The sequence below is a fragment of the Ambystoma mexicanum genome, chromosome 5q, assembly GCF_040938575.1.
Source record: "Ambystoma mexicanum isolate Mex_15411 chromosome 5q, UKY_AmexF1_1, whole genome shotgun sequence".
Taxonomy (NCBI): domain Eukaryota; kingdom Metazoa; phylum Chordata; class Amphibia; order Caudata; family Ambystomatidae; genus Ambystoma; species Ambystoma mexicanum.
Window position 1 is genome coordinate 82,904,317 of NC_090933.1, and position 21,902 is coordinate 82,926,218.

General features: G+C 43.2%; 1 protein-coding gene across 1 annotated transcript in view; it reads right to left on the reverse strand.

Annotated features, from left to right (window-relative positions):
• The window catches only part of EPB41L4B (erythrocyte membrane protein band 4.1 like 4B), a 950,447-nt gene that overhangs the window by 15,432 nt on the left and 913,113 nt on the right, over positions 1-21,902 (reverse strand). The window contains exons 14-15 of the mRNA XM_069620555.1: positions 11,121-11,154; positions 7,576-7,637 (exon numbers count right to left, since the gene is read on the reverse strand). Of these exons, the coding sequence (XP_069476656.1) occupies positions 7,576-7,637; positions 11,121-11,154 (96 nt within the window). The remainder of the gene's footprint in view (positions 1-7,575; positions 7,638-11,120; positions 11,155-21,902) is intronic.

The window sequence follows — 21,902 nt, forward strand, 5'->3', positions numbered from 1 at the left end:
CCCACTCTATTCGTCCACATTCCGCCACCGGTGAGTCAAGTGTCCGGATTTAGCTTTCGGCCTTGCGGTAGTGTGTAGCCGAATGGATTAATTGATATTGTAGGTGTTCTATCCCTTGTAATAATTTCGATATTGATATGAGTGTATAGTTTTTTCAATAATGACATTTATCAATATATTCTTTTTCGATTTCATAACCCACAAACGCAATGTATATATATATGGGGACAGGGAACTGTGCTGTATTGAGCATTTTTCAAGTATTCTGTCGGCTTACATGGCTATTTTTAATATTGGCATTTCATTATCAATCATTAATTGACCTTTACAACTTCTTGACTATCCCTTGAATCTGAAGCAAGAACATTCTACATCCTTGACGTGGTCGCAGTTATCAACCACTTCTAGCGCGTATCAGGTAATCTTACTAGGCTAATCCGCTACATACTTGTTTTATGCATGTCAAGTAATAGTTTTATTCTATCGTGTAATTATTTTACCGAATGTTTGGTTACTGCTTTCCAATTGATATACAGCTTAGTTATCGTCCACTGGTGTTTGTTTTCAGTTATAATTAGTGTTATCCATACTAATGCAAGTACTGTCTTTCAGGGAGATTCTGAAGCGTCCGCCACATCTACAACATTTCTAGATGTTTTTCAACATCAGAAGGTATGGATACTGACAGCTCCATCGAGCATCATCATCAGAGCTGGAATTCTTGTCGTTTGATTGTTCTACACAATGTTTCATTCGTGGTTAGCCGTTGATATGTCCCTGTGCTGTCGACCCCAGGTGTGTGTTATGTTTTCACAATTGTAATCCTCACTAATGCAAGTACTATGTTTCAGGCAGTTGATGGAGCGTCAACCCCTGCACTTGATGCAGAGCCTGACATTCAAGTATACGAATCGGCGCAACAGCTTTCGGAAGTGCGCACTACATTTGCAACATCCATAGATATTCTTCAGCAGCACGAGGTATGGATAATGACAGCTCCATCATGCGTGATCATATAACGTGATTCCATTTGCTATACTTTCTTCCCTATTAAAGCAAGTGCTGTGTTTCAGGGAGACGACAAAGCTTCCACCACAATCACAACATCTCATTTAGATGATGCAGATGTAAAGGAATCATTGAAATAAGTCGATGAAATGTGATCAAATTTGGATTTTCCTTGATTCTTTTGGACAATGCATCTTTCGCGGTTATCTCTTTATATGTACCTGTGCGTTCGACCCCAAGTGTGTGTTATGTTTCCAATATTGAAAACCATACTAATCCAAGTACTGTGTTTCAGGGAGACGACGGAGCTTCCACCACAATCACAACATCTCATTTAGATGATGCAGATGTAAAGGAATCATTGAAATAAGTCGATGAAATGTGATCATATTTGGATTTTCCTTGATTCTTTTGGACAATGCATCATTTGCGGTTATCTCTTTATATGTACCTGTGCCGTCGACCCCAAGTGTGTGTTGTGTTTCCAATATTGAAAAGCATACTAATGCAAGTACTGTGTTTCAGGGAGATGCGGATGCCTACTCTCCAATACAACCATTCATGGCAGTCCATGCAGAGCCAGAGGTATGGATACTGACAGTTCCATCGAAATAGATCATCACTTGTCGAATACTTGTCGTTTGATTGTTGCCCACAATGTTTAAATCGTATTTGGCTATTGAGATGTACCTGTGTGTTCGTCCTCACGTGTGTTTTATGCTAACAATATTTTGATACATAGTAATGAAAGTACTATGTTTCAGGGAGACGATGGAGCCTCATTCCGTGCTGTCTATGCGGATACAGAAAATATAGTCGTTGCAGCGCAAGAGGAAGGGAGGACATGCGGAAACAAATCGGAGCTACAGCGTGCAGATGTTGAAGGTCGAGTCAAAAAAGTTGCAAAGAAAAAAAAAACAAAAAAAGGTTAGTTACAAACAGTTCATAACTTTAAAAAAATGTTTGTGCTGGGGACTATTTTATGTTTTTTTCCAGTCAATTCTACTACACTCCATCTTGTGTTTAAACTGAACATCCCTTTTCCAATCTCTCCTGCAGTTAGTAGTGTGGGTGTCAGAACTATACACACACAGACAGTGAAGCGAATGAGAGATGTGGCTTGCCAGACCGTGTACACTATGGAGGAACTATTAATTGAGGCGAGGCGTGTTCAGGCTCGAGATGCTCATGTCCAATGGCCAGAACATGAATTAATTGTGTTTGGAGACTACAGCAAAGTTGCATTGGACCATAGCTACAGTGCGACCGCACCACCACAAGAAGATGTTGTTGAATGTATTGAAGATAGCTCTGAAGTAGTTGCAGATCAATTTACACAATCTACACCCGCAAAAAATTTGCCACCAAAAAACCTGTCGACATTGTTGTGTTCTCCCATCAATGTTGAAGTAATAGATGTTGAAATGACAGAGAATGAACCAGCCGCAGCATCCATAGACGCATCAGAACTTGATATCAGCGATATTACTTTCCAATGTGTTGAAATCTCCACAACGTCAAAGGCCGAAACAACGTTGACGCAGGATGACAGTCTAATGAAAGAGAGCAAATACATTGTATTCGACAGTTCTTTGATGGAAATTATAAGTATGCTGAAATGTGTGCATTCCATTAGAGGGAAAGTATGTGGGAAGCCATTGATTAATGTGACTTGTCAAATAAAAGGCAGTAACGTCAAAATAAATGCTGCCTGTAGATTAAATCATAGGTTCTCATGGTCTGCACAACCGATGCTGGGGAAACTGCCAGCAGGCAATCTACTGTGTGCAGCTGCATCACTTTTTAGTGGCTCCAGTTTTAGAAAGTTAGAGGCTTTCTTTCAGTTTTTGGGACTCCATTTCATTTCTAAAGCGCTGTACTACACATACCAACGTGATTATCTGTTTCCGGCCATTAGTGATGCTTGGAAAATTGAACAATCGTCTCTAGCAAGTACATTCGAAGGCAAACGATTCAGGCTAGCCGGCGATGGACAGTGCGACAGCCCTGGATTTTCTGCCAAGTACTGCACCTACCACTTTCAGGACATGGATAGTAAGAAAATTGTGAGTTCGGTGGTCGTGCAGGTAACACAATGTACATCCTCAGTGGCCATGGAGAAACTAGGTTTTATAAAATCAGTGGAATATCTACAATCGAGGGGAATGCACATCGACCTCATAGCCACGGATAGACACGTTTCAATTGACAAGACAATGAGAGAGCAGTTCCCACATATTAAACATCAATTTGACGTATGGCATCTTGCTAAATCAATCAATAAGAAAATCTCGGCTGCAGGGAAAAAAAAAGGTTTTGAAAGTATTTTGCAGTGGTCACATTCTATCACCAACCATCTTTGGTGGAGCTCAAAAACTTGTGAGGGGTCAGTGGAAATACTACTTGAAAAATGGCGGTCACTGATGCACCACTGTACCAACGTTCACCGCTGGACAGCAAATGAACATTTCCACCAATGTGAACATGGCCCTTTGTCCCTAGAGGATGCACGGAAGAAGAAGTGGTTGATTCCATCTTCACCGATACACAAAGCCATTGAGAAGATTGTTTTCGACAAAACTCTATCAAGAGATTTGAGAGGACTGACAGAATTCTGTCACACAGGAGATTTGGAGGTGTTCCACAATATGTGCCTAAAGTACAGGCCAACGCGCTTGCATTTTAGCTTTCGGGGCATGAAACATCGCACTCTACTAGCGGTCTTGGCCCATAACAGCAATGTCGGACGTGAACAATCTAGGACTAGGGGTAAAGTAAGGATGCCTCGCTACACTAAGGTGTTTTCAAAACGAAGTAAGCAATGGGTGATCAAACCAGTCTATGATGAAATGCAGTTCGACTTTGTGAAAGGCCTTATTGTTGCTGTGTTAGAGAAGCACAGATATGGAATTTTTGACGTTTCTGTGCAGAGCAGTGATCCATTGCCACCGAACATTGCGACTGTGCCATGCCCACCCGAAGCACAGCTGATTGTGAAGTGCAAATCCCGGTTTAAATAATTGCAATACGATTGTCTTTTTGTAAATAAATGTTATTGTACAGTGTACCTGTAAACCTAACCCCTACCTTCACCATCATGGGTAGCAAACAAGCTGGGTGTCATCTTTGAATTCTCTCTACTCACCTCACACATGTGTATGTATATATTTTTCTCATGTCTCATCTCATGTAAATGTAAATGCTGCGCACTGTTAACGGAGGGGAGGCTTGCATATTGCAAATAATAAAACAAACATACAAACAATAAATCTCACTTTCAACTCAACTCCTGTGGTACTTTATACTTTCCCTGACCTTCCGCCAAAAATTAAATGTCTCAATTTGGGCTGCAAAGCTCGCAGACAACGGGGACAAAATTGGGGCACTTAAAATGCGTCAGCCAGCCAAGCGGGCCGTGGCATTTGGGAGAGAAGCCAGTTCGCATTTGCACATTGAGGCGCACTACATAGACGGATTCTAAACTTCAAGTTCTCACAGATGCCTATACTACGTGATGTTGCAAATAAAGAATGCGAAGGACAGCGCCCAGATGAGGCCCACAAGTCGCACTGGAAGTATAAGGGTCTATTGTTTTTTGACCTTGAGACAGGGACCATGCCGAAAGAACTACATTTGAAGGGAGTGCGCAATAACGTAAGAGACGATAAGGCAGAAAATTCAGAAACTAGACCGAGTTTCAGTTTTAGGTCAGTATACGAAAAATCATTGTCAAGAGCACGGTCCGTTTTACAGACTGCATTACGAAGAGACACAATGGAAATTTCAAATATAATGTAAGTAAATCTTTACACGCTTTTATACCGGAATGAAGATTTAATGAATGGATGCATGAATAAATGAATGAATGAAGAGCTAGGAAAAGCAAGTAAAACTGTTCGTAGTGGGCACATGGGCATGCAGGTCCACTGGTCTCACCGATCTCGGTCCTTGGCCCAGCCACTTTTCCCTGCACTACGGGACTGTCTCTGTATCCTTCAGCCCCTTCTCCCGGCATTTACCTTGCACTTGCCACCAGCTGGCCCTATTATTTAATTTGTATTCAACTAACCATGTACAGCCCTTCCCCATGCGCGATCAGAAAGACACCTGGCCTAGTAGGATCGTTGTCTGTCTGCCCTTGTTCCCCACCTGCCTCGTCACGCCTAGAAACACTTCAGTATAGGCGCGTTACAAATGCCATATCATATATCATATCATTCCTCACGCATGTAGACTAACTGTCGTTTATCATTGTGTGTTGGCCTCGATTTATCTCGTTACTTTTCGCATTGATTTTAGAGACGAACATACTCCATTGAACTATCCTTGCAAGCAAATAGTTTCTGATCGGCCGTAATAAATAAAATGAGTAATATTAATGAAGTTCGGCTAGCGAGACTAATTATCATTTTTTTGTTTTCATAACAGGTATTTGATCCCTTTCTGCCACTGCCATCTGTTTGAGACACCGGCGGATGGATTCTTCAGCAGACACCTGCAGCTTCGTGTCAACAACTGGAGCACGATCACCATATTATGGGACGATCGCCAAGGGCCCACATGCCCTTATGCTGTACTAGTGGCTAGAAGCAACATTATCAATCTTTAGGCTGGACTAGTGCCTAGTTGATGGAACAGCCTTGCGGTTCACCGTGCTTCCAAAGTGATTCTTTTTACGAAAATGAACACCCTGTGTACCATAAAGGAACAGCGCGTGACTCAAGATGAAACGGAACAGTTATTGCGGATACAGATAAAAGAAAATAAATGGCTTCCGGAGTTCATATGTCAATTGCTGAATATTCTCTAAACATTTAATGTCAAATAAATGTACTTTACCAAATGTACCGTGTTGCTGTTTCATTTTAAAGTACTTTTTCATATTCCGAATTGTGGCGCGCTGTGTTGTGAGTTGATCTGTGTTGGTTTCCGGGTTCTGTGTGGAGTCGCGCAGAAGACGACTGGGCGCGTTTGCCTACGCAGCACAGTAACGTCACGGGGAGAGGCGGGGAATATGAATGTTTTGATAATGTCAGGCTCAGGGGCGGGGGAATTGATTTAGTACCGCAAAAGCAGGTCAGCCAGGGCGATCGGGGAAAAGATAGGATTATCAGAAAATGGCGGCTCCCTGGTGCTTGTTTTCGCGTGCGTTCAATGGACGAAAACTCGGGTAAGGTCCATAGGAAAGTTTTCTAAAATCGAGCCACTTAGGCTTAAAAAAACATGGCCGACCCGTAGGGACAATAAAAATTTTTACTAGACCATGCCTTTAAATATGGCGATTGTCACTGCACAACACGAAATAAAACCATTCCTTGGAATAAACCCCAAGTTTTCTTTGTGGTGGAATGAACAGCATTCTGAAGATGGGTTTATTTCTGAACTTTTGAAAACGATTCCTAACTAAAACTAGTTTGCGCTTGATTATGAGCATGTAATATGGAGTTGGAGGCAGTTACTTTTCTATGTTGCTCTGATGTAAGTGTGTTTTTGAGAAACTTACATTTAACATCCAAGAACACCAACTCTACAAAACTAACAGTCATGGTGAGTCTGCTATTGTGTGCACTGCTATTAAAGCATTCAATATACTCAACCAACATTTGCATAGAACCATCCCACACAATGAACACATCGTCTATGAAACGGTGCCAATGTACCACGTGATTAATATATTGATCAAATTCCACCGAACAGCCCATAGTGGCCTCCGACCACCCCGTAAAGAGGTTTGCATAGGTGGGGGGGTCACACAGGAACTCATAGCAGTCCCAACCAATTGCTTAAAATATTTGGTTTAAAACAAAAAGATGTTATGTATTAAGCAAAATTGTAGCATCGTTAATAAACTTCCTTCTGTTGCTTGTAGCTAACAAATCTAGTGCATAGGTAGTATTTACTTGCACATAAACCAGATTTGTGTTGAATACTTGTATAAAGTGATACAACATCAAGTGAGACCATGATGTAATGTGACTCCCATCTGATGTTGTTCACTTTTGATAAGAGATCAGACGTGTCTCTTATGTAAGAGTTGAGGCTCTTCACAAATGGTTGCAAAAATGTGTCCAGAAATATGGAGGTTGTTTCCAATAATGATACTATAGAAGTTACTATTGGACGACCTGGAGGTCTCAATAAGTCTTCAACACAAATCTGTGAAAAGTAAATTACTACAAATGAAACAGTGCATGGGATCTGACCCATTTTATAAATAGAAGTTTGCGGCTTCCCTTTGTTAATGAATGACTTGGCTGTTGTGCTAACTGGGGACCAGCAAACATTTAGTTTTATCGAGAAGCTCTCACAAGAACATTTTGCAGAGCAAACTTCCGCTTTAAACTATAAGCCAAAATATAAAATTGTAAAAAATATTGTACGTTTGCACAAATCTCTGTAAACACAGCTAAGACACTCTACAAATTGCAAGTAGCTTGGAAAGTACAGAATCAAGCAAGGTTAAGCCACAATCACATATTTTAATTGCTATGGATTTTTTCCCTTACATCAATTTAGTTTCATTATTTTTCTGACGTGTTCCATTCAAAAGCAAGTCCAAGCGCTTACCTGGCATTTGCAGGGGTATGTTGATGCCAGTGTCCCTGATTCTGTTGTATATTCGACACATACTGTGAATGAAAGAGAATGCAGCATTCAAGATTTGATATTCTTTCCGATAATACTGGAAAGCACTTAAATACCAAATGTGCATCTATTCTCGCATATAAGACTTAGATCTTCTCCAACATAAGTTCAATTAATGCTTTACTTGATATGGCTATTTAAACTGCTATGAAGTGATGGGTTCTTAGGACCTTTGACTTCATTCCTAAAACAACACACACGTCAATCTTAAGTAAAGGATTACTTTTAGAGTGCTCTGGACCTCCTTGGAGTCCTTAAGGCTGACCCTAGAACAAAATTGTGACAAGATTGCCGGCTGGTGACAAGGACACAATTTGCGAACTGTGCCTGTATGCCTAAACTATTTGAGCATGCATTGACAAACATGTCCTGCACACCGCCCCATTTCCAAATTACTTTGGGCAACTGGTTTATTTCAGTGTTCTATATAGTGGCAAACATGGCACATTGTGGGGATTTCAGGACACTTTCCCTCATGTATGAAAGCAGGCTAAAGGGTGCCTATATTAAAAGGGATAAGCAGGGTCCTAGGTGGAGTTTGCATGTGAAAATGGGTGGGTAGTCGTTTTATAAAGCAAACACAGGGCATCTAGATGCAAAGAAGGCATGCCTAGGGCACATGAGAGTCAAGGGTGGAAGTTGGAGGTGGTTTAATAACATGCAGGGACAACCTATCTGCCATAGGTCAAGGATCAATCCTAGCTAGGGTGCCCGCTGGGGTTCTATGTCATTTCATCACCAGCAATTTCATCCCCTGTCATTTTAACGTGTACATTGTAACGAAACCGCTAATTTTTTAAAATTTTGTTTTGGGGGTGGGGTTCCCCCCCCCCCCAAGGACCCACACTTATATTTAGCTATTTCTAGCTGTTCCATACCCCCCTAGACACTTACCTGCCCTTTTCCCACTCCCCCTAAAAAATGTGATGAGCATATTTGTTGTAATATACACATTAAAATGCCAGAGGATGAAATTGCAGGCGATGAAAGGACATCGTACCTCCCGCTGGTTCCATCTCTGGCATTCCTTGTTCGCTGCTTCTAGTGCTGCCAATCTGCAGTGGATGTCTTATTCTATACAAAGTATTCGATTTCTAGGTTCTTCAACAAGGAAATTGGCCTGGTTCTGTTTTCAAACCTGGGTTGTCAATGTTCCTTTGCCTTTGGTTCTGTGCTCAAATGTTCTGCTGCTGTGCTTTTGCAGAATATTTTTGGCATAGTGATTACAAGTGTGTTGGTCAAGCAAGGCCTCAGTAACGGATGAGCTAGCTTCGGCAGATTTCCTGGAGGCTTGCTTCAGTAGACATTGTGCAGATTGGACATGATCTAATCCTGCACCCAATAAATGTGTGCTTTTAAAGTGTTCTGCTTTGGGTTAATGATCTGTCCAGCCACTTTATTTTGCACACCTTTCAGCCTGGGTGTTTCTGGAGGCTGGGATGCAATGAATTGCAGTAGACAGGAATGTCCTGATCAGGATTTCACCAGCATCACTTTGTGCGTGTTTAATCAGAGCTGTAGGAACTTCCAGAGCATGAGCAATTAAAGGGTACAGACTAGACTATTGCAATTAGGGTACGGGTGTTTAGTCTAAGATCACGTTCTGGTTTGGATATGTCCTCATATTGGTTGGCCACCAAATGGAATATTCATAAGCTCCATTTTGAGAGCTATTAAAACAGAATTGGTTGGGTTTGATGGGGGATAGACCAGCTGCTGAGATCCCCAAGCATTCTCTCTAATCTTTAATCAGCACGTCATGGTAATAGCAGCATAAGTGAAAGAGTAGTAATTCCGCTCTGACAGCCTTTGCCTTGGGTGATTGGGGGATTGCCCTGATGTTTTCCAGTGTGTTTCGCTGCACTTCTAAAGGGTAGTTCATGACTTATTTTGTGATTTTCTTTCCAAGAAGATATTGGAAAGTAGCTAGCTAGCACCATTTTTCTTCATGAGGGCAATGAGGACGTTACGCTTCAAGGAACTCCATTTTCTTAATACACATCTATAATGTTTGTGAGAGAGAGCTAGCATTTAGATATTTGCATGGTCTTTACATTGCTGTCCATCTTAACGTCACAAACTAACAGTAGGGCTTCAACTACTTTCTGGATGAATTTATACAACAATGTGATCTACCACATTTCAAAGCACCTGCCATATGTTCAAAAAGGAGTCTTGTCTCTGTGCTGTGATTATTTGCAATGTAAGTGCCACCATTCATGAGGTACCAACAGCATCCCCAGACATCTCTAAAAAGAGAGGCACAGCTCCTCCCTACTGATGAGGTCCAACCAGACTGAAACACGTGCCTGGGGATGCTGTTGGTACTCTTGTTCAGAGGAGAATTGCCTAGCATTTCGGTGCTGGACTGCCCCAGGGCATGACAAAGACTGATATGTTTGGGATATTTCTTCTCTGTGAAAGATAGTGAGCTAAAGACTCTGGGTAAGTCTCTCATAACCAGGACTAATGTCTGGCAGAGGGACTCCCGGGACCCCCCTTGTGAATTTACCTATAATAAAGTGGCCAGGGTCAAAAGTCACGTGATGACACTTTCGGTGATGCCATCACATCAAAGGGCATGCTGTGTCACCTCTGCAACCCCTCTGACCTTGGTAAAATGGTACCATGCTTTTTGCTGTAATTTCTTTACAACCAAAAACCTTAAAGTTCCTAAGTAGGCAAACAATGGCAAAACATCATTAACAAGTGATCAAAATAAAGCACAGAAAGCATGTATCTTGGCACTTTTCACAACGTTTCCACAATCCTGAGGATTTTTTCAGTTTAATTTCTATGAGAGGAAACATTGGGCCTAATTACGCGTGTGGCGGCACGGAAACAAGGGTGTCGGTAAGTTCACCGGCACCCTTGTTTCTGGGGCGCCACACTATGAGTCTGCCTGCTGTGGCCATAGCGCCTGGAAGGTCTGATCCTGCCGGGCGCTCTGGCCCTGGTAGGCAGCGTCGTCACGGAAGCACCGGCACCGTTAGCAAGGTTATGGTGCTTTTGTCTCCCCACTCCCATGGAGTCTTATAGGACTCCACAGGAATGGGGAGTTACCAAATCTGCCGCCAGACTTGCTGCTCTGCCACGACTTGTAATGTCCCTGTGGCACCGGGAAGTCAGGCGGCAGATTCAGTGTTTCCGGGTTACCGCCGACCTCAGAATGAGGCCCAATTGTGCATTTTTACAGCTACCTTACCACCGCCCATTACAGAATGAATCTTAAGGTCAATCCTCAAACCATGTATGTCTCTACAAAACCTTCAGAGGTGCTACGTTCCTGGCACACATTTTATAGCACCTCAATTTAAGTTAATAAAAAATTAAGCATTCTTATCCTGTGAAAATGATCTACAGCATCCATAGAACTGACTTAAGAGCTGTGCCCCACACAACCTCTGCCAATGTAGAAATTACAGAAATGACCAGTTCATGCATTTTTCATTCAAAAGTGTTCATACCTGATAATTGTGGATGTCTGGATTATTTTTAGCACTACGAGAGGAAAAGAAGAGAAACAATGGATCAAACAATATTCAGCAATATAAACCTGTACAATGTGTTCCATTGACCTCTGGGCAGGAGTGGTTTAGCCACCAAAGGTATCAAACAATCACTGTTTTGTAAGATTTTCACACTAAAGGTAAAAGAGAAACAAGCTAATTATAGGTTTAACATGAATTTGTGAAGCAATAAAACAATGTATTCGATGTGTAGATGTTGACTTAAAATGTATGATGCAATGTTCGTTTTTCTTAAAAGGCGACTACTAAAAAATAAATCTGACTTTGTGAATAGTCTGATAGCCAATAAGGTGTTTGCATTTTTGTTGTTCAGTGCTTCAGGCAATATGTCTATTTTAGGTGCCTCGCCTGATTCATTTTAAGTAACCGAAATCCCTTCTTCCCGGTTCTTTCCCAAATGATGTCGACAGTTCGGGGAGAATCCTGCATTCTCGGACTTTTAGGGACTGTTTTTTGTTTGAGCAAATATTAAATGGGTTGTAAAGGTGATCTTCCTGGCTGGCCAGTTTCCCATGTTGGAAACATGTTTCTTTTTCCCTACTCTGGTAATAAATGTGTGGCTGGCAATCAAAGTTTCGGCATTTTCTTTCTACATGGAAAATGTACCTGCATTCAGGCATTTTTGTGGGTTTTCTTCGAAGTGGACACTTTCAAGGATGTTTAAAAGTAAACAGTGAGGGAGTATAGAGGATAAAACAAGGAGAACAAGACAGAATAACAGAAAGAACAGTGAAGTAAAGATGAGGGAGAGGCCATTAGGTCAAAAAGCGGGGTAGCTGGGGTTTCCTCCATTTTGCAACAAAAAAGTCAGTGATGTAACCAAAACATAAAAAGAAACATTTATCATAACCTTTGGTGACATAACTTGGAGTGTAGAAAAGGCCATGTCCAGGAAATATGCAAATATGTGCATTGAGTATGTTGATAAGAAAGAAAGTGTTAGACAATATTATGTATTAATGAGATGTATATTCAACTAAGAAGAACTAGGCCTCACTTTACCCGAGAAAGAGAACCCATCCTGAAAAATGTGAATGCACACTGAGTGGAAATGAGCAGCTTTTGACAATATATTTACTCACACGGTTTGAAAATGTTGCATGGAACATTTATTTACAGAAACACATTCACTGCAAAAACGATATTAAGACATACTGATAAGGTTGCTTCCACTGTTAGGAGAATCTTAATGCTTAATTGTATTCTTTGTATGCAGCTGCAAATGTTCTCATGTATACTCAATACCTGAGTGTCTAAACTGGACTGTCTTCACAGAGCCTGCTGTTATTTCAGTAAAGGAGACTGACAGCCTCCTTGAAGAGCTTAGAACACATTTAGGGAGTTGAGGAACAGAGTCTGGGACAGCACGGTGAAATGCATATTCTTGTCCATTTTTACCCGCAATGATTCTATTGCCGATTTGACGAACAAACCTCACCCAAGATTGAGTCCCACATCTGATTTGTTTGACAGCCTCTAAAAAATAGCTTATTAATGTGGATTTCATATGTAAATCCTTCTCTAAACCCAGTTACATGCAGACAGTGTCCCTGTGCTCTCAAGAGTTTACATCAGATTGGCTTTTTCTTCTCGGTATCACTCCCACAAACATGTTATGTTACTCTCCCCACTTTTCTGTCTCACCTTCCCCTCTCACAGACCACTACATGTATGATGGCTTATGTCTCTCCATTGAGAAGCACCCGATTTAATACCCCTGTTGCTCCTTGTAGTCCTCATTTTCCTTCACACTAATCCCACACAACTTCTATCCCTGCCGCAAAGCACTTAGATGTTAACCCCTTCACTGCGTTTCTCCCCCGAGACACTCCCTATGTCCCCCAATACAGGGTCACCGACTTCCATACTGTAACTGGAGTACTTCTCTGCCTGCAGCTCTAAAACTCTGCCATCTCACTCACCTTTCTCCCTCTAACTCAAACCCTCTAAATACCAAAGATGACTAGATCACTACCCAATGCTTACTTTCTTCCTTACCCAATCTCAATAAAATGCACTAAACTTTGTTGCATTCTTTTGTTCACTTAGAGCACACTTCCATCTTCTTTATTCTCCGAAAATCTCTGCCATACTTGGGTCTTGTGCATACCTCTTTGTGTTTCAGATACTGAGGGGGAAATCTTTGGGGTTATGTATTAGGAGGTGCATGGTAAAGGGGGAGCTTGGATTGAGTGATGCATCAATTTCCTTGGCTTACCTGGGATTTAACCAGGTCAGGAAACCCCAGATAAAAGTGAAACATTGGCCTGGCAGTGAACCATAGGCATGTTTAGGTGTTCGTGTGCCGGCATCGAACTGATGTGGCACTGCCGTAATCCAATGCCTGGTCTATGCACCATTCTAAGGTATATGAACCATCAGAATAGATTAATACAGAGCCACATACTTTACAAGTAATCGCGCACAATGGCTGCCACTTGAAGCTCTATTCAGAACACCTCAGATTGCTGCTCTTTGTTTGCTTTGGAATACTTGTCCATATAAATTAATGATCACCTGGAGAAAGGCCTTTACTGCATGAAACATATGTAGGCTGGTTAACGAAATACTACGTTTGTCCTCAACACCTTTTGATGAGCTTTATTGAGCAATGAACTCAATCTGTAACATACCACTGTGCCATGCTGTGTGCCCCCTATGCGAGGGCCCTTCATTTCTACCTTGGATGCCATATTTTACACCAACTGCAGGTACTAAGTTTGATCGCTGTTTTTCTTTCCTGACCAAGAAAAAGACCTACGAAACCCTGATACCTAAATCTGAAAAATAAGCATTTGCATAATAATTGTATGATCCCTTTAAGATCGCTTTATTTATTTAAACGTGTAACTAAGCAATTCTTAGCTTTTTCTTATCCTGTTGAGGTAGACTACATATGCCTATTAAGCTACTGGAGTGTAAAGTTATTTAAAGAAAAATACTATCTAAAGCAACTGTTGCACTGTGAACAATTCCCCAAATCTTAACCCTTGCAGTGTCAAGTTTTGGGGCAAAACAAACTCTTTCAGAAAACAGGTGAAAGAAGGCTCAGACATTTTAGCACAGTCTTCCAGGAAACTCCACAATTATTTTTGTTTGCTGTAGGCCGGCAAAGAGCAAGTCATTTTAAATCAAACACTGGATAGGAATGCTTGTGATTTGTATGCAGTTATTTTGAGACCACAATTCAAAATGGATACTTCTTACTTGAAACTAATCCAATCAAGCCCAGAGTGTAAAACAAAGATACAGCAGCATCTCGAGGGGTTATGAGATAGTCTTTATGAATTGTCCTCTTCACTCCCATTTTTTCTCACACTATTAAATGAAACTACAGAAGAGCAACGAAGACCACATTGTTCCCATAGTTTACATCAAAGGGTTGTGTTGCCAGAGATAAGTTACTGATTTCCACAGTGCATTGCTCAGAAAGTAGGTGTTGCCAATGTTCAACACATCCCAAACCCACCCTGTAATCAATACAAGGATGGAGTCAAACTTCAAGTTATGGAATGTCCTGTGAGTACAGAATGCATAGCTATCGAGTGTGTGACCTTCAGCAAGTTAAACATTAAGCTTTGTTCCATGTGTAGCAATGCTCATAAAATTGGCAAAACCAACACAGACGACTCAACTTTTCCCATGAGGAAACGCTGCTGTTACTTGAGGTAGCTACACTCATGTGCATTTTCAGCAGCTGCGCAATACCCCGAGAAAGCGGTCAGAGGGCTAGATACACAGAGAAATCAGCGAGGCACAGAGAGCAATGGGGGAACCTGCATCGATTTGGATCGAGATGCTTGTGTAAATGTCTTGTGTGAGCCATCGTGCTCATGACTGCTGCCCCCAGGGAGAGCACTGGAGACATGCCACTGCAGACACTACACAACACAATTGATTTCTGTAAACATTTTCAGCCACATATCTCAAAATCTTGTATGTATTTGGCGTCTGAACGCCTTTCCCGGCCAAAACCCCAAATACCGCTCCTGTTATCATTTGTGTGTGGAAAATCCCCCTTTTCCTTTCATAGAGAAAATAGGGTGGTCTTTGCCTTTACAAAAACACATGTATGTGCCCTTTTTAATGGTAATCCAGTGGAGGTCTAAATGCAGTAGTTAGGGCAAGATTAGCGTATTGTGCTCGTACATAAATGAGCCTGCTTCGGGGTATCCCCAAAAGCCTGGAAGAGGAAGACCAATTATCGAAAGTGTTATCTGGAGTAGTTCAGGCTACTCCTAAACTTAGTATGCACTTGAACAAGCAGCTCCAAAGTCCAGTCAGCCTTTAAATTCTGCTGCAGAGGCACCTGCAAGGAAAGTTGACCACTATGTGAATGTTGGGCGCAAATTACCCAATGCCGAGAAGCAAGAAGCAGCAAAGACGAGCTATAACTCACTCAAACATATATTTTAAAAAAACGTAAGGGCAGAAGACACAAAATGATATCTTACTCTGGTCGTGGGCACCAGCCAACCATGAAGCTCAGAATGCAGGCTGAATCATTTGATATAAGCCTGTGTTCCGAGCTCCCCCACGGCTGTGCGCCCCTCGCCCTGTGCCACCCGTGTTCCCTCCCACCTCCCCCATATCACCTTCATCACCCGCACACATGGGTGCTTAATGCGATGTTAACATTTTAAAAATGTTTTAAAAAAAGGAAAATGTACCTTTAATCCATCCAGCGATGCAGTGTCAGGGACAGGAGTCTGTATTCAGTGTTCATTATGAATCAAGACGGAACACAGACTCCTGTCTTGGGGTGGCATGGCATGGCGTCGTTGACGGCGCTGCAGAGCAGAGAAAAGGTACGTTTCTCTGTTTATTATTTTTTTTTAAACGTTAACATCGCCTTTAGCAGCTGTGTGTAGTTACTCGTGGGTGCTAAAGGCGATAGGCGCATCAGCGGCGGGTGGACCCTCTCGATAATGGCGCGTTCAGTCGACCCGCAGCCTTGGGGCATATCGCCTCAATAAATGCTGAAGAGTATATGCACTCCTCTGCTCTGTTTGAGAGGTATGCGCCCGCCTGTCGGCTGAACAGGTCCTACTTTTAGCATTCTGTTATCTCCATCAGATTTTATCGGTGGTCTGCAAAGCATGACAGAAAAAGATAACAAAAAGACTTGGCGCTTCGGTTGATTTACATACAGCTGCATCTTTATTTTACACTTTGTCACATGTACTGCAGGGATTATTGAATGTGTCCCGTGAATGTGAAATTCTTTCTTGGATTGTGTCAGGGGGAGAAGCACATCGCTGGGTGAATGCAACTACTTTACCTCAGGCGCTCGCTGGATCCTGCTGCATGTGTAAGTACAGGGCCAGCTGTAGCCTCAGGTACGCACGGGTCGCATCTGGCACGAGCGGGCCCTGAGCTTGCGTCAGCAAGTCTCCTTGAGTGGCCCATTTACGGACACACCGTGTTGTGGCCTCTAAGGACGACAGGACGCTTAGACAGTTCTAACTGGCTTTATTATATATGACAACAAGGGTGAGCTCACTGGTCCATGTGCTGGTCAGGGGCAGGTACTCACAATGTCAGGCTGGGCCTCCCAGTTATTTCACTGGGGGCAGGGTGTGCAGTTGTACTGCACGCTGTTTACTTCCAGGGCCCCCATGAGGCCTCCTGTGGCATTGGACTTATGCCCTGGAAGTTTGCTGTGTAAGCAGTGAGGGCCTCGGGTGCGTAGGCCCCTTATCAGGAACAGCGCTTTTCAGCACAGCTGTCTGGCCCTCTGCCAGCCTGCTACTTGCGCCAACGTTATTTCGTGGAGCGCGGGTCCGCGAGACCACGTTGGGATGAGATCACGCGAGACCTCGCTCCCGCGATCACGTGACATCCCCACACACCGGCCCCGGAAATATCACAACCTCCATTTTAAAAAGGTTGAGAGGAAAGCCAAGGGACCCTTTGTGGAACATGAGCTGGTCAAGCCATGGTGCACTCAGATTGAAATGCTCCTGAGGGCCAAATCCAAAGCTTAGGAGGAGCGAGCGACAAGCAATCTATAAGGGCACCTAATCAAATGAGTGTATGGAGATCGTTATTCACCTCCTGCTCACAGTGCCGTCATTTACTACTGGTATTGCCCAGTGGCAAATTTAAGGCAAAGGGCCGCATGGGCAAAAATTACAGAGGGGCCCCCAAGTGGACGGGTCCTGGAGGCGGGGCCTAGAATGGGCAGAGTTGCGCAAAATTGAACTTTAGGGACACATGTTTCATTTTATTTAAGTTGTGATTTTTAAGGCCCGAGCGCAGACATCCAGCCCTGAACTAATATTACAACAAGCAGAATTCAGTTCTGCTTAAATCTGCATTATTTCCTAACTATAATACATTAAACACTTGCTAGAGCACAGGAGCGTGTGTTTCTGGAGAGGGGATACGGCGAGAAGTAAACTTCCCAGTCACAGCACCCTGGACCGGGCTGCAGCGGACAACTGGGAAGTAAATAACACAGAGTAATAGTGGGCATTGTTCACCGCACGGCAGGCGTCTAAAGCCCATTAATAGATTCATTGCCTTGATTACAGTGCGCTGTGACAATCTGCTGAATTTCGGGTCTGACTGCAACGTGTCTCAGAGAGAGACTGGGAAGGGAAGGGGTGGGGCAGGGCAAAGGGGCCCGCTCGCCATTTGTCTGTCTGCCGACCGTTAAATCCACCACTGGTATTGCCTCCGATAGCAAAGCGAGTAGAGTGCTCGATTTGACATCTGTGCAGCGTCTGCTGATGCAGGTTCGAATCCCGGCAGGGCAAAACTCAGCCTTTCATCCTTCGAGGTCGATAAATGAGCACCACACACTGTAAGGGTTCGTAGCGCTATATAAAATGCTAAATTGTTATTATTATTGACTGCATTCTGAATATTCTGACTTCAAAAATAGACGGAAACTGCAAAGCAACTTCCAGGTACGAGTTTGTTTAACAAAACTCTCCCTCTCTTGGAGAATCTTTTCTTCCCGTTGCGGCACCCAATTTACCCCACCAAAGAGAAAAATAAAACAGTTTCTCATAGAGTAACCGTTTTTTTGCCATTACACCCAATGCATACTCATCTTAAAAAGTCTGCAATTTAAATGCTTTACTTATTAAGACACCTTTGTTTTTTAAAATATTACAAAATTAAAGCACATTTAATTTACTAACACGGTTTGAGCATTTATTTTACTCACTTTTAAACTTTTTCTACTTTGCAATCCCAAAATCTATATTGCTATAACCACCACAAACTCACACCGCAACCACACACCAAACCCTCTATCTCTTATCCCACCTCACCCCAACACCCTTCCAACAATCTCCACACCATCACCACCAAACACAATCACAACCTTGCCAAGCCAAGCACAGACAACCCCCCCCCAAATCAGCTAGCCCTCATCAACGCCAGATCCCTACAAGCGCACGCCACAGAAATACACGACCTAATCTCTGACCTCGAGCTAGACGCCCTAGCCATTACAGAAACTTGGTTACATGAAGCCTCTGGTCCCGCCATATGCCAGGCCCTCCCCCCTGGATACACCATCCTCCGGCAAGATAGACCAAAACACAAAGGCAGAGGAGTGGCACTAATAATCAAAGAAACACTAAAGGCTAGACAAACCAAATCTATCTCACCCGAGAACGACTTCGATGCCCTATCAGTAAAAATCTCCCTCTCCCCTAATGACACCATTACAATGCACATTATCTACCGACCCCCAGGCCCACTCCTGAACTTCCAAGCCGACATCCTACACCTACTAGGGAACAATCTCAAACTCAATACTAAAGCCTTACTCTTAGGAGACCTGAACCTCGGCTTTAATGACACAAAAGACAAACACAGCAAAACCCTTGCGAAAGCCCTTCTAGACCTACAATTCATCCAGAGAGTCGACTCGGCGACTCACACCAAAGGCCGCATACTAGACTGGCTAGTCGACCATAACTGCAGGGTAGAGATCAGTTCTAACACACCACAACCATGGACCGATCACCACCTTATCCATTTTTACATCCCAACGAAGACAGCCATTGGTCAAATCCTTCCTATGCCAGCTGCTCTAGCCAGATCTAAAAAGCTACTCTCCAAAGAAAGGATGTGCCCACTCTTAGAAGTCTCAGCACTAGCATCACCCACCTCCAATAACCGCAAAGAACTAGTAGCACTCTACGACACCACCATTAAAGAAATCATTGACACCATTGCCCCACTAGAAACAAAAAAAGCAAAAAAACTCTTCCACGCTAACTCATGGTTCAACCAAGAACTACGTGACCTAAAAACACTCAAAAGACAAGCACTCAAAAAATGGCAATCACACCCCTCCACCCCCCTACGCGACTCATACTCAACTATTACCAAGCAATACAAAAATTCCATAGCCAAAGCCAAAGCTGATGCATACAACACTAGAATCGACAATGCCCAATCACATTCAAAAGAATTATTCGCGATTTTCAATGAACTAGTCACACCGCTAGCCTCCAAACACCAAACAATCAAAGATGAGAACTGGTGTAATGACATCCAAAAAGCTATGCTAGACAAAATTGACTTACTCCAAAAGAAAATCAAAGCCAACCTCGACAATCTACCAGAGTCTCCACACAAAACACAGTCTGCCCCCAGCCCCAAGCACTCCCCCCAAAACAAACACAACAACAATTTTCCACCACCTTTCACTTTCAGAAATGTATCTACCTTTGAGGTCCTACGCATCATGAAACAAATCAAACCTTCACTCTGCAAAGGGGACATCTGCCCAGCAAACATAATCAAAGACTGCTCTGAACCCCTAGCCCACTTCATTGCTACCTTCATTAATGCCTCTTTCGCCACCGGCACAGTACCCTCTTCCCTCAAAGAAGCTTGGGTTCGCCCACTACTAAAAAAACCTACGCTAGACCGGACTCACCCAACAACTACAGACCCATCACAACAGTGCCATTCCTGCTGAAAATCCTCGATAAGGCCGCATACCTACAGATACAAGTTTACCTTGAATCTCACAACATCCTAGGTAAGAGGCAGTCTGGTTTCCGCCCACGCCATGGCACAGAGTCAGCACTACTCGACCTTAAGAACCAACTCCTAAAAAACATGGATAAAGGCAAATGCGCCATCCTCCTACTCCTTGACCTGTCAGCCGCGTTCGACTTAGTCGACCACAAAACACTAAGTACACATCTCACCAACACGGCCCACTTCTTATCCAATGCCACAGCTTGGATCTCATCCTTCCTGGAAGGCAGAGCTATGAGAGTTTACTCAGACCAAGCGTCAGCCACCCCCTCGCCAATCAACTGTGGAGTTCCACAAGGGTCTTGCACCTCCCTGACTCTCTACAACCTATTCACACTCCCACTATTCAACGACTTAGAAGAATTCGGCATAACGTTCACCAACTATGCCGACGACACTCAAATCCTTCTCCCACTAACTGGTGACTATGAGCAAGACCTGAAAACCCTACAAAATACTTATGCCATCAACCAGGCATGGATGGCAGCCAATGGCCTCTGTCTCAACGGAGACAAAACAGAGATCCTACTAGTAGGCCCTAAAGAAACCCTCAACAAGCTAGACAAGAAATACAGTACTTTCCTCATAGAGAACTCAGTAATCTCCGTATCCCCAGCTGTAAAAACTCTGGGGGTATACCTAGACTCCACCCTGTCCATGGACAGACATGTCAGCTACATCTCCTCCTCAGCAGCCCTTACAACCAAGATAATCAATGCAGTAAAGCCCCACCTGTCCACCACAAACCGCCTCAACATCGCCAGAGCGACTATAGGCGCGAAACTAGACTACTGCAACGTCCTCCTGCTAGGTACCTCGGCCAAAAACATTAACAGACTCCAGATTGCACAAAACAATGCCCTGAGATCAGCCCTCAATATACCAAAGAGAGAACACATCTCCCTAGCAAGACAAAATGCCCATTGGCTCCCAGTTAAAGAGCGCATTCAATTCAAGACTCTCACAATCACACATAGATGCATAGCCCAAACCGCCCCTAGCTACCTCAATGAACGGATACAGCCAGTCTAATCACTCAGACCCAAAAGGGACCTATATGCCAACCAACTTGCAATCCCTAACTTCACCAGAGTCAAAGCTGGCGGCTCGAGCTTCGAAGTCCTAGCGCCAAAAGCTTGGAACTCCCTTCCGCCCAAGCTAAGAGCGGAAACATCCCACACAGCCTTCAGAAAAGCCTTGAAAACCACTCTATTTAAGTGAAACCCAGTTTCCAATTGTATCGCATACAATATTGTCTGTAAATTACTACTGTATCATGGCTATGGTTCCTATGTAACCCTGGAACCACAGCCATTCCTGTAACCGATTCAACATGCCAAGTAAACCTTCTTGTAACAGCGCCACGATGCCCCAGGGCAGCTGCTGCGCTTTAAAAATGCAAATAAATAAATAAAAAAATAAGTAGGTGCGAATAGCCTTATCAACTTGGGATAAACACCATTCCTCAACTTGTGGCTCATTATCCAGTGATAATGTCACTCCCTGGGTTTATAAGGCTACATTAATGAAGTTTACAAATGAGAGGAAAGGATTTTCGGGTAAAGAGACAAGTGAAAACTTACAAACAAACAGCAGTCAGGCTAAGTGCCCTTAGTTAAGTGAGAGCAGCATTTTGGATTCCTTGCCACTTCTACCGCAATTGGTAAAAACATGTTTTAAGGAGAAGAGTGACCCAACTACTTC